The 13,175-nt window shown below is 45.8% G+C and overlaps 1 protein-coding gene across 3 annotated transcripts in view; it reads right to left on the bottom strand.

Annotated features, from left to right (window-relative positions):
• Positions 1 to 13,175, bottom strand: part of LOC147097720 (retinol dehydrogenase 8-like) — a 49,477-nt gene that overhangs the window by 18,316 nt on the left and 17,986 nt on the right. For all 3 annotated transcript variants that reach the window (XM_085971756.1, XM_085971755.1, XM_085971757.1), the window contains 2 exons: positions 11,382 to 11,561; positions 162 to 255 (listed from right to left, as the gene is read on the bottom strand). In XM_085971756.1, coding sequence (XP_085827882.1) covers positions 162 to 255; positions 11,382 to 11,561 — 274 coding nt within the window. The remainder of the gene's footprint in view (positions 1 to 161; positions 256 to 11,381; positions 11,562 to 13,175) is intronic.

Consider the following 13,175-nt stretch of genomic DNA (forward strand, 5'->3'; position numbering starts at 1 on the left):
ACTGAATAAAGAGTAAAGGAAACTGTATGCAAAGAAAATTCATCTGTGTAAAGTTTTTTGAAGAGGAAAGCAAATCCTAATCCTGATCCCTTTGTGCAGACCAGAAAATACCTGTAATTATTCTTGTTTAATGGTATACCCAAGTAAATATATTTACTTACTATATATTGAACTTCAGAAGTTGAACTGCAAGGCTTTCAGAAAATCCCTCCATGGCAAACTTAGAGGCAGCATAGACATCATTGAATACGACTCCTATGCGAAAGAAAGAATAGTTTCTTCATATTTAGGTTTTTGAATACTCATTTATTGGTTTCATGAATTTTCTGACTTCCACGATTAAGCTTTATGGAACTCTTTATCTGTAGTTAAGATTTTTTGTACCTAGTACCACTTGCTTCCTTGGCATTTCCCCGTTGTTGCAAAATTACATTGGGGTCGATTTTCATTGACCCGTGGAGTCAGGATTGGAGGCGTGCGGGGGGTTAAAGTCCCGAATTTGGGGGTCCCGACACCATCCCGCCCCCAACCCGCCTCCATGTAAGTTTCAAAGGAGGCGGGTACCCGCCCCGCACTGGGACCCGCCGACCCGAGGCGGGAAGGGATTAGTGCCAATTAACTGCCTGTTAACAGTTAGTTAACAGGCAGTTTTTAGCCTAATCCCTATTTTGAAGCTTGAAGTGTGGGATTCCCGACGGCTCCAAACCACGCCAGGTTAGAGCAGGCGGGCTGTCGGGTTGAAGGACTTGGAGGGGTTGAGATGTCGGTGTTCAGGTGAGTGATGGGTGCATGAGTGCAAAGGTAAGTGTGTTTGGTGTGTCTAAAATGTGTAAAGAAGTTTAAATTACCTGTACTTACCTTTATAGCCTTCCTTCCTCTAGGTTTCGGGAGTCCATCATCTAACCGGCACAGAAAGCAGAATGGCCGCGATCTGTCAAAAGTGACAGCCTGCAGCTTTCAGTGCCGGTGAGATTTCTAACTGAGTCTGTGTAGAAGGACTCAGGTTAGAAGTAATACTGTCAGTGTTTGACAGCTTCAAACAGCTGTGAAACACTGATATTTCATCTGTCAAAACGTCTTGACAGATGAAATTTCAGTCTGTGACATCACCTGTTGCCGGGTGGCCCTTAATTGGCCTGCTGAGCCCGCTGGGTGGGCTCAACAAGGTCAATCAAGTTAAAATCGCGTGGATTGGCTGCATCTCGATGGAGGCGGGTGTGGTGTATGTAACCGTTCCACCTTTAAGAGAACTATTTTAAGAGGTGCACTACTTTATCTTGGCTGCTGTATACTGTAATACCGGTGGTGACCACACCGGTATATAAGTGCTGTGTAATGATTTATTGGGCAGTTCAGCCTGACCTTCGACTAGTAAAGACCTGTTGAATTTATTCTTGTGGTCTGCGTGCAGTGATTCTTATTAACAATAATTAGAACACACAGACTTAACAGTGGCGACGATGACGATCTTACCCTGCGGCAGAGATATATCCAAGGCAGTTTAACGGGCGTCGAGAAGAGGCATCCGCCCTCATCATCCTGCTGAGAAAAGACTCGGGGCTGAAGAGCAAGGAAGAATCCTGACACGAAGCCTTCCATCAGCAACAGGCAGTGATCATCCCTTCTATCACGGTGGTGGGTAAGCCGATCAGCGACGAGCAGCAAGTCGGCCACGTTGGCTGTGAAGTAGGGGAGGGAAAAACGGAGGATATAAGGGCGGAGAACTCGACCACGGCCGGGGAAAAGAGCCGGACAGAAGTTGGGGCCAGAGGCGCTGAGACTGGGGCAGCGTAAGGCACGGGAGCCGCGGTGAATGAAAACGCAGCCGGTGTAAAAGACCGGGCTGCAAGCGGGCTGGGAGACGCAACAGCGTCGAGAGAGAGCTCGACCGCGACCGGGGAAAAAGGCCGGGCAGCTACCGAGGCCGCGAGGCGCGGGAGAAAATAAAAATAATTTTAAAAACCGCGGAGAACTCAGCCGCAGCCGGGGGAAAGGACCAGACTGCAAGAGGGGCTGGGAGGCACGATTTGAGAACCGCTGGGGAGGGCGAATGCAGCAATACGACAATCGCCATTACAGCCAGCGGGGGAGAAAGGCAAACGCGGGAAGCCACCATTTTCGTAGGCGGGGGAAGAAGACAAGCGCGGGAAACCGCCATTTTGAAAAAAATAAAAGAAAAGAAAAATTTCTTTTTGTTTCTCAAGAAGATTGCGAGGATGCCTAAGCGTGGTAACATCAACGATTTCGATGCCGATGTTGAAGATTGGGCCACGTATGTAGAACGCATAGAGATTTATTGTAAGGCAAATAAAATATCAGATGAAGATAAAGCACTAACCTTACTAAACTCAATGGGTGCGAAGACATACAGGCTATTGAAGCATCTTCTATCACCAGCTAAACCGGCGGATCAGGCTTTCGCTAATATTGTTGCTGTCCTGAGAAATCATTTGAACCCCACACCGCTGATGTTAGCGGAACGATTTAAATTTTATGCGAGAACGCAACTGAAAGAGGAAAGCAACGCGGAGTATTTAATTGAACTGCGTAAGCTAGCGAAATACTGTCAGTTTGGGGAAAGACTGACAGAGGCACTGAGAGACAAATTCGTGTGTGGATTGTCGAAAGAAGGAACACAAAAGCGGCTGCTTGAAGAGAATGATCTTACACTTGATAAGGCTGTCACTATTGCAGCATCGCACGAAGCCGCAGCGAGAGGCACTGCGGAAATGCAGCTGAAGGCAGCAGTACTCAGCATAGATCAAATGGCTTTGGGTACAGCGAAATGTTATCGTTGTGGAAAGACAACACACGATCAGAACCAATGCTGGTTTAAAAATCAGGAATGTAGAAAATGTGGCAAGCTTGGTCACATAGCTAAAGTATGCCGGTCAGGAAAGAAGACCAGCAACAAAAAGTCACCGTAGGAAAAGTGCAGAAAGGTACATAAGGTGGCTGAGAAGAGTTTGGATGAACAGAATTCGGATTCAGACTCCAACAGCAAGGAACTGGGTAGTCTGAGAATTCACAATGTGAGTAAGGAAGCTGACCTACAAACTATCTGGGTCACACTTCAGATAGCAGGAGTACAAGTGAAGATGGAATTGGACACCGGATCGGCGTTGACGGTCATGAATAAGCAAGATTACAACAGGTTATTCACACATATTCCCCTACAGGATACGGAGGTAGTATTGCAGACATACACGGGGCAAAGAGTATACCCCATCGGAAAGATAAAAGTCAAGGTGGTACACAAGGGCAAAGAACACCAAGAAATGGACTTATATGTACTACCTGAGGGAGGTCCACCACTTCTGGGACGGGAGTGGATCAGGAAAATAAATATGGACTGGCACTCCCTAAAAGCAATAACGGTAGATTCCGGAAAAAAAGATGTCAAACCTGAACGATTGTCCAGAATATTGGATGAGGCTAAAGAGGTGTTCCAACAGGGACTGGGAATACTGAGAGGAATTACGGCAAAAATCAAGATTGCAGAACATGCAAACCCAAAACCTTATGCGATACGACCTGCTGTGGAAGCTGAGCTGGAAGGGCTAAAACGTTCAGGAGTACTGTCTAAGGTGGACTGGAGTGAGTGGGCCATGCCCATTGTTCCCGTCATGAAGCGTTCATCGAGTAACAAGCCAGGGGAACCGGGGAAGGTCCGCATCTGTGGAGACTTCAAGATCACGGTTAATCCGGTGCTTCACACGGTGCAATATCCGCTTCCGCGGATTGAGGATATCTTTGCTTCATTGTCTGGCGGGAAACACTTCACCAAGATAGACCTGGCGCAAGCATACTTACAGATGGAAGTTGAGGAAGGGTCGCGCCAGTATCTCACAATCAACACGCACAGAGGCTTGTATCAATATAATAGACTGGTTTTTGGAGTGGCTTCGGCTCCAGCAATTTGGCAGAGGGCCATGGAGCAGGTATTACAGGGAATTCCAAGCACTCAATGTTACTTGGACGATATCCTGATTACAGGAGATGACGATGAGGAACACCTTGCAAATTTGAAACTGGTGCTCACCAGATTGAAGGAATATGGACTTCGAGTTAATCGCCAGAAATGTGAGTTCTTTCAGAAACGGATCTCGTCCTGTGGTCATGTCATTGACCAGGAGGGGCTGCACAAGTCACCTGACAAGATCGAAGCTGTTGTGAAGGCTCCCGCTCCGGAAAATGTATCCCAGTTGAGGTCGTTTCTAGGGTTGATTAACTATTACCATAAGTTTCTGCCAAATCTATCCACGGTGCTGCACCCGCTGAACGCTCTTTTGCAGAAAGAAGTACCATGGAAGTGGAGCGAGGACTGTAAGAAGGCCTTTCGCAAAAGCAAGGCATTGATCACCTCAGAGGAAGTGTTGGCTCACTTCAACCCAACGCTACCTATTCGTTTAGCTTGTGATGCTTCTCCTTATGGTATTGGAGCAGTACTCTCACACAAGTTGCCAAATGGCTTGGAAAGGCCAGTCGCATTTGCATCCAGATCATTGACCTCCGCTGAGTGCAACTATGCTCAGATAGATAGGGAGGCTCTCAGCCTTGTGTGGGGAGTAAAGAAGTTTAATCATTACCTGCAGGGCCAGAAGTTTACACTGCTGACAGACCACCAGCCGTTGGTATCCATTTTTAACCCTAAGAAGGGTGTTTCGGTGATGACAGCACAGAGGCTCCAGAGATGGTCCCTTTTCCTAGGGGCACATCAATATCAGATAGAATTCAAAGGTACAAAGCAGCATGGTAATGCTGATGGGCTGTCGCGCCTGCCACTACCTACTGAGGAGGAGGCACCGACGGTTGACCCGGTGGAGTTATTTCACTCGACCATCATCGAATGTTTACCTGTCACCAATGCAAATATTGAAAGGGAGACTAGGAATGACCCGACACTGTCCTGGGTCTACGAATTGACAGTAAAGGGATGGCCAGCCCATGGTGATCCACTGTTACCGGCATTCTCAGCAAGACGAGAACAGCTGTCCATCTGTCAGGGAACATTGATGTATGGAACAAGGGTGATTATCCCTCCTAAGTTAAGAGAGAGAGTTCTAAAAGAACTACATGAAGGTCATCTGGGGGGAGTCAAGATGAAAAGCCTTGCTAGGGCTTATGTGTGGTGGCCGGGTATCGACCAACAGATAGAGGATCTGACGAAAAGCTGCTCAGGGTGCCAAAAAGTCCAAAATGCACCTCCAATTGCACCGCTGCATCCATGGGAATGGCCTTCAACCCCATGGCAACGTGTACATATTGACTTTGCTGGTCCATTCATGGACTCCATGTTTTTAATTGCGGTGGACGCACATTCTAAATGGCCAGAAGTGATTAAAATGACTACCACTACCTCGGAGAAGACGATCGCGGTGCTAAGAACGATATTTGCAAGAAATGGATTGCCAGAGCAAATATGTTCAGACAACGGACCACAGTTCGTGTCAGAGGAATTCCAGAAATTCCTGAAGAAGAATGGGGTGAAACATTATACCTCTGCCCCATATCATCCAGCTACGAATGGGCTGGCCGAGAGGTTTGTACAGACGTTCAAAAAGGCAATAAAGGCCGTGAGCGAAGATCAGATTCCACTGCAACACAAGGTGGACAATTTCCTACTGGCATATCAAAACGCCACCCATGCAACAACAAACCAAAGTCCTGCCATGATGTTCTATAACAGGAGGTTGCGGTCCAGGTTGGACTTGTTAAAACCAAATGTGCGGAGGGAAGTCGAAAACAAACAGTTCCAGCATATCAATAACAAGCCCACTCGGAGTTTTGAAATAGGACAACCGGTGTTAGCCAGGGACTATAAAAACGAGAAATGGCAATCTGGAACAATTCGGGCCAGACAAGGACCCCTGAGGTACACGGTAGATGTTGGTGAAAACGTAATGCGACGTCATGCTGACCAACTGGTGAGATCGAGAACAAGGGTCGAGCCCATGGTTACGACAGAGACAACCGTGGAGGAAGTTAGTGAACCTGAAGCATCTACCTCAGAAGTGAATATACCTGATGATGATGTCCTATCCATAGGGGATCAACTAGATGAGTCACCCCAGCAACGAGAACCAGAGACCCCTGAAAGGCGTTATCCGTCTCGGATCAGGAGGCCTCCTCAGAGACTGAATCTGTGAACTGTTTTTACATGAAGTTGTGTATATATGTTATTATGTTATGTTAAATGGGGAATATATATTGTTAAGCTAAAAAGGGAGGATTGTGGTGTATGTAACCGTTCCACCTTTAAGAGAACTATTTTAAGAGATGCACTACTTTATCTTGGCTGCTGTATACTGTAATACCGGTGGTGACCACACCGGTATATAAGTGCTGTGTAATGATTTATTGGGCAGTTCAGCCTGACCTTCGACTAGTAAAGACCTGTTGAATTTATTCTTGTGGTCTGTGTGCAGTGATTCTTATTAACAATAATTAGAACACACAGACTTAACAGCGGGACTACAACCCCGAAAGTTGTAGTCCCGCCTCCTTCCCGACTTCTGAATGAAAATCACCCCCATTGAGTTTGTGTTTAGAAATGTTTAAAACTGGTAGGAGACGGTGTTTGAAGATTCATTCACTGACCGGTCTGAGGTCATGAAGCTTCTTTGGGCACTGGAGCCAGGTCATGGGGGTGACACTGCTGGCACTGACGGCCTCGCTGATGTGGTCCCACATTGTTCTTTCTGGAGGGCCTCCTGGCCCCTGTGGGTACAGGACCTCTCTTGCAGTATTGACCACCTGCACAAAGCTGGAGTGCTGCGTGCGAGACCCCGGGTGCCCCTTCCCTGTCTTGCTGAGCCATTTGTGTTAGCGCTGAAGCACTTTTCCCATTTTTCTTTTTTAGGTGCGGAATGCAATTGAGCTTTAAGAGCTGAAGAGTCCCATTTGGGAATTCTTTTTAACGTTAATTTTTTTTTCAGAAGGCAGTTGAGCTGTAAGGACTAAAAGCTGCCTATTTTTACATATTTTTTTTTTTCATTTCCGAAAGCAGTGCCCCTTTAAGAGAGCGAACTGTTTTCTGAAATGACAGCCTCGCTTTCAGAGCAGGCTGTTCTAGCTGCAATGACACTACGGCTATGCTACATTGGAGCTGCTGGGACGAACGCCACTAGGACGGCGTTGCACAGTGAGTTTAGTGCTGGGCTAATGTTAATTAGTCCCCAGCGCCAGTTTTTTGGTCCTGCCAGCGCCACCATTTTCGGTGGCCGTTAACACCGGCCCACAGTGGCACCGGCAGCTTTTGTTGCGTTCACGAATTTATAGACCTTTTTTGTTTGCTGTGAATCCTGGCGTAAATCCCACCCCAACTTCCAACCCGTTGGCTGGCACAGTGCAATTCATTGGCTAACAGCGGTGTCAATAGACACTCTGAAGAAAGGGTGGCAATATTAGATACTGGTTCTCCTGCACCATCAGTGAGCTAAGTATGACACAGCAAAGGAAAAATGTTTGAAGTTATGTTGTGCAGCCTGGTCACATTTATTCTGGTGCTTTTTCCACTAACTGTTCAAGACATTCACATTGATACTCCACTATTAAGATGTGCTGCTGTTCTTTTCATTTCCATTATTACAATCTGAAGGTTCATAGAAGATAGGAGCAGGAGTCGGCCATTCGGCCCCTCGAGCCTGCTCCGCCATTTAATGAGATCATGGCTGATCATCCAAATTCAGTACCCTGTCCCTGCCTTCTCCCCATATCCCTTGATCTCTTTAGCCTTAAGAAATATATCTAACTCCTTCTTGAATATATTTAATGAATTGGCCTCCACTGCCTTCTGTGGTAGAGAATTCCACAGGTTCACCACTCTCTGGGTGAAGAAATTCCTCCTCATATCTGTCCTAAATGGCTTACCCCTTATCCTTAGACTGTGACCCCTGGTTCTGGACTCCCCTGCCTTCGGGAACATCCTTCCTGCATCTAGTCTGTCTAGTCCTGTTAGAATTTTATAAGTTTCAATGAGATCCCCTCTCATTCTTCTAAACTCCAGCGAGTATAAGCCCAATCGACCCAATCTCTCCTCATACGTCATTCCTGCCATTTCGTCAGATGACCCACCTTCCACCACTGGTACTACTACAGGAGGGGAACACACCACATGCATGTACTTGCAGGGTGAGAAGAAGTACCTTGTTTGTATGGTTGGACACTGTCAAGCACAGATAGCCCCCACCACTTATTGGGCGCAATGGTGCTAACATAGGTTTCCCGCTATATGAGCTGAGCGGTTTAATGAGAAGCGCTTCTCAAAAATTAACCTGACATTCAAAATGCACCCAATTCACCAGTTAATAAAATAAACCAGTGTTTATGTGGGTTATTTATTTAAGCCACACTTGGTACGGTTGTACTAGGTTGCGTTGGCTCACCTTTGGAAGCTTATCCATCTTGTTTAGGAGGTCAGTTTTTATGCTGGGGCTCATTGCTTTTCTTTCTCCAACACTGCTTGCTGCTGCTGTTAGTGCAAACTGTAACACTAATGATGGAGGCTTAAGCAGCCAAGGAAATCTGCAGCATAACAAAGACCGCCTATTTCCATCTCCGTAACATCACCTGTCTCCGCCCCGCCTCAGCTGATCCGCTGCTGAAACCCTCATCCATGCCTTTGTTACCTTTAGACTTGACTATTCCAATGCACTCCTGGCTGGCCTCCCACATTCCACCCTACGTAAACTTGAGGTCATCCAAAACTTGGCTGCCCGTGTCCGAACTCGCACCAAGTCCCGTTCCCCCATCATCCCTGTGCTCGCTGACCTACATTGGCTCCCAGTTAAACAGCGCCTTGATTTCAAAATTCTCATCCTTGTTTTCGAATCCCTCCATGGCCTCGCCCCTCACTATCTCTGTAATCTCCTCCAGCCCCACAACCCCCCGAGATCTCTGCGCTCCTCTAATTCTGCCCTCTTGAGCATCCCCGATTTTCATCGCTCCACCATTGGCGGCCGTGCCTTCTGTTGCCTAGGCCCTAAGCTCTGGAATTCCCTCCCTAAACCTCTCCGCCTCGCTACCTCTCTCTCCTCCTTTAAGAGGCTCCATAAAACCTATCTCTTTGACCAAGCTTTTGGTCACCTGCCCTAATTATGTGGCTCAGTGTCAAAATTTTGCATATAATACTCCTGTGAAGCGCCTTGGGACGTTTTACTACGTTAAAGGCGCTATATAAATACACAAAATAGCCGGAGTGTTTAATAAGGTATAAGTGGTGCCTTTGTCATTGACATATATCGGAATGACAAATGGCTAATGGATGTCTCCAATAACTACGCTAAGTAAGTGCTGGGAACTGTATTTCATTTCACGATCCCTGCTTGTGTCACTTCTATTTCTATTTAGGAATAGGACCATAATAAGTTTAGGAATGGAAACAGTTGGTAATATGACAAAAGACAGGCATTACATTGGCTGATGACTTAGTGCAAAGTTGCAGCGTGAGGCTTGACCAAGTGGGGCATGGGCTACTGTGAACTTTAACATTCCAGTATAGTGTCTGAGCTATTAAGAGCATTCTCCCAGATTTGTGCTCCTTTGGTGAGTGATGGTGCTGTTGACCATGCAGGATTTGTAAATCAGGTTAAGGATTTTGAAATAAATGCTTTAGAGACAGGAAAAAAACTGAAGCTAACTGAGGACAGGAGTCATAGTCTAAGGATAAGGGGTAAGCCATTTAGGACCGAAATGTGGAGGAATTTCTTCACCCAGAGAGTGGTGAACCTGTGGAATTCTCTGCCACAGAGGGCGGTGGAGGCCAGTTCATTACATATATTCAAGAAAGAGTTGGATATATTTCTTAAGGCTAAAGGGATCAAGGGATATGGGGAGAAGGCAGGGACCGGGTACTGAATTTGGATGATCAGCCATGATCTCATTGAATGGCGGAGCAGGCTCGAAGGGCCGAATGGTCTACCCCTGCTCCTATCTTCTATGTATCTATGTTTCTATGATATCTGTGATTTTGTTTTAACCATACCAGAAATAATGCCATCTGCCTTGACGTTGATGATTCCCGTGACTAAAATGGGTGGCAGTCATCCTTTCCTAAACTTCGTGTTGGTAAAGTTCAGTGCTGTGCTGTAATTAGCTCTGCTGAAGATTTTATCCCTTTAGAGCTAGTTCTAACACGGACCTAAAGGACCAGGATCCTTAAATATGTGGAAACTGCAACATGGTTTGCCCACCTTCAATTGATGTACTTAATTTTTGTTTTATAAAACAGCTCTCGCAACCTATTCTGACTTTGGAAATAAAAATGAGAAACTTGTTACCTCTATCAACACATTGAACATGGCAATTTCTAGGTGTCATACCGTTGGAAACATTTCGAGCATGCAGAATTTCTTATTGAAAAAGAATGACAACTTCCAAGAATAAAATACAATACTCTAGCATTTCCAAATCAAACCTCTCTAAAGCAATGATTTTATGTAGTTGCAGTACCATCTTCGAACATACAAGCTAAATTTATGTTGCACATCTACCCATTGTGACTTTCTGAACAGGCAGTGCTTTGATATCCTCTCATTATATTGACAGATAGCTAGTTGCTATAGTCGCTATTAAAGACAAAATATTTTACACTGGATTTTCTCTATGTAAACTATACATTGCCCTAAGGATCTCGGGCCATGATATTCCTCTCCTATGTGACTGGGTAGTGCTCAGTTACTACGTGAAAAGGGGAAGGTGCCTCTAACACATTACATTGCCTTAAAATTCCCAGGGTTCCCATGAGGGTAGCCTACAACAGACACAGGTACACTAACAGCATGGAAATGGAGAACGGGTCTAATAGCGCCTTGCCTTATTTTTCTCTGGGGAATGTTGTTTGGGCGCTTATATGTAGTGGTGCCCAAAGAAGCTGTGACCCTTGCAAGTGGCATCGCTTAGCTTCGTGGGTCTGAAACAAGCAGGCAAAAAGGCCAAGGAGGCCTAAATAGGGGCCTCACAGGAGCAAATTGATCCTGGTTGGCCTTCTGGCTGCTGTTTTTGGACAGCCAGAATGCCCCATAGTCAGCGGCCGTATCCATTGCTGCAGGCCCCAGGCTTGTAGTAGGAGCTGGTTCTCTTCTCCCAATTCTGAATGCCTGACCCTGCAAAGGTTGGGAGATGGGGGGGGGGGAGGGGGGGGGGGAGGGCCTGTGTGTCTGGCCTATTTCAGTGGCTCTGTGCCTGTCCCTGGCATGGAGAGAGAGGAAACCTTTGATCCATATGTTTTCGACTTCCAGCCCAGATCACTTGAAACAACAAAGCTCAACTCTTGATTCTGAAATTAAAAGCTGTGCAGGTATCCCACATCTAGTTTCAGAACATTCAGTATGCTTAATAAGAGTTCTATTCATAAACTGAATTGAAGAGGTTATTGATACCTTGAAGCCCTACCACACTGCTCATCATAACAATGTGCCCACTCTTTCTTCTCTTCATATCTGGAAGCACGGCCTTGACCATCCGAACAACTCCAAAAAAGTTTGTGTCAAATATACTTTTCATTTCCTGGATGCTTAGACTTTCTATTGGTCCAATCTTTCCAACCCCGGCATTGTTCACTAGACAAATATATAAGGCAACAAATATTTTTTTGTAATGGTCAATATTATAAATGATAAATGAACAAAAATGTCTTGTCAAATGGTTTCCATTCCAGTCTATAACCAGTAAACACAATTTTATTTTTCTGATTTGGAAATACAAAGTTGGATATTGTTTATAGGGTAAGATACTGAATTGTGTGATATCAAGGTGGGAATGAGTTAATAATATGAAATGTAATCTCTGTAGCACCCAGAGGACTGGCCGTCAAATGTGGAAGAAGATGGCAGACCTGAGGAAAGGTGCCAACATATTTTTATAGCATGCTGAAAAGTGTATCCTTAGAATCTGTTAATCTTATACTGAGATTTCTGCATTCCTCCAATTCTGGCCTATTGCACATCTCCTGATTTTCCTCACTCCACCATTGGTGGCCGTGCCTTCAGCTGCCAAGGCCCTGAGCTCTGGAATTCCCTCCCTAAACCCCTTTGCCTCTCTACCTCTCTCTCCTTTAAGACGCTGTTTAAAACCTGCCTCTTCGACCAAGCTTTTGGTCACCTGTCTTAATATCTCCTTATGTGGCTCAGTGTCAAATTTTGTTTCATAATCGCTCCTGTGAAGCGCTTTGGGACTTTTTACTACTTTAAAGGTGCTATGTAAATGCAAGTTGTTGTTGCTTGCCCCTCCAAAACATTCAGATTACAGGAAACTCTCGATTTACCGGCACCTAAATAACCGGAAATCTCTGTTAACCGGCAAAATTCAGGAGTAGGTTCAGGTAAGTTTTACTTCATATTAGTGGCCGTTCCTGCATCTGTGGCTGTGTAACTGGGGTTCGTGCACTTGTTGCTAAGCAACAGGGACGCTTGGTCTGTGGTCGGGGTTCTTGCACATGTTGCAAAGCAACAGGGAAGCCTGGATTTGTTGCTGTGTACGGAGCTCTCGTACCTTTTACTATACCTCTCTGTAATCCGGACTTTTTGATAAACCGGCACCACGCCGGTCCCGTCGGTGCCGGATAATAAAGAGTTTCCTGTACTTTACAACCCTTTGAATGCTTACTGTGAGCGGTCACACAGCAGCATGGCACACGTGCAGGTTGCAGCTTATATTTGAATTGCTTACACTGAAATCTTAAAGGAGCTTCATCAATAAATCTTCCTGACTGACTTAAGCTTCGCAATGCATGTTTAATTACTGACACACAGGATGGACTGCAGGCTGGCCATGTTACATAGAATGTACAGCCAAAAAAACGAGACCCACATACACGCTCCTTTAAAGCTCAGATTATATCAAGACTCGTTATGTGATCAGATTACAAGATGGCAAATACAGGAAACTTTGTGCTATCCGGCACCGACGGGACCGAGCTGTTGCCGTCCCATCAAAACTGCCGGACAAACCAGCGCTAATGTTGAAACATATGGAGATTTTGAGCTCCGTATCTGGCAACAAACCCTGTTGCTTAACAGCTTCTAAACAGTCGGCCGTACCTTGCAAGTGTCTCTGTAGCTTAGCAACAGCTTCAGCGAGACCTTGCAGAGCCTGACTGGTGAAAAAAAAGCAACGAAAAGAAAAAAAACCTAACGAAACAGCTCCTGATTTTTGCCGGTGGCTCGAACATTCCG

Source organism: Somniosus microcephalus, chromosome 31, assembly GCF_052327205.1.
Source record: "Somniosus microcephalus isolate GS21.2 chromosome 31, FLI_Smic_1.0, whole genome shotgun sequence".
Classification (NCBI taxonomy): Eukaryota; Metazoa; Chordata; class Chondrichthyes; order Squaliformes; family Somniosidae; genus Somniosus; species Somniosus microcephalus.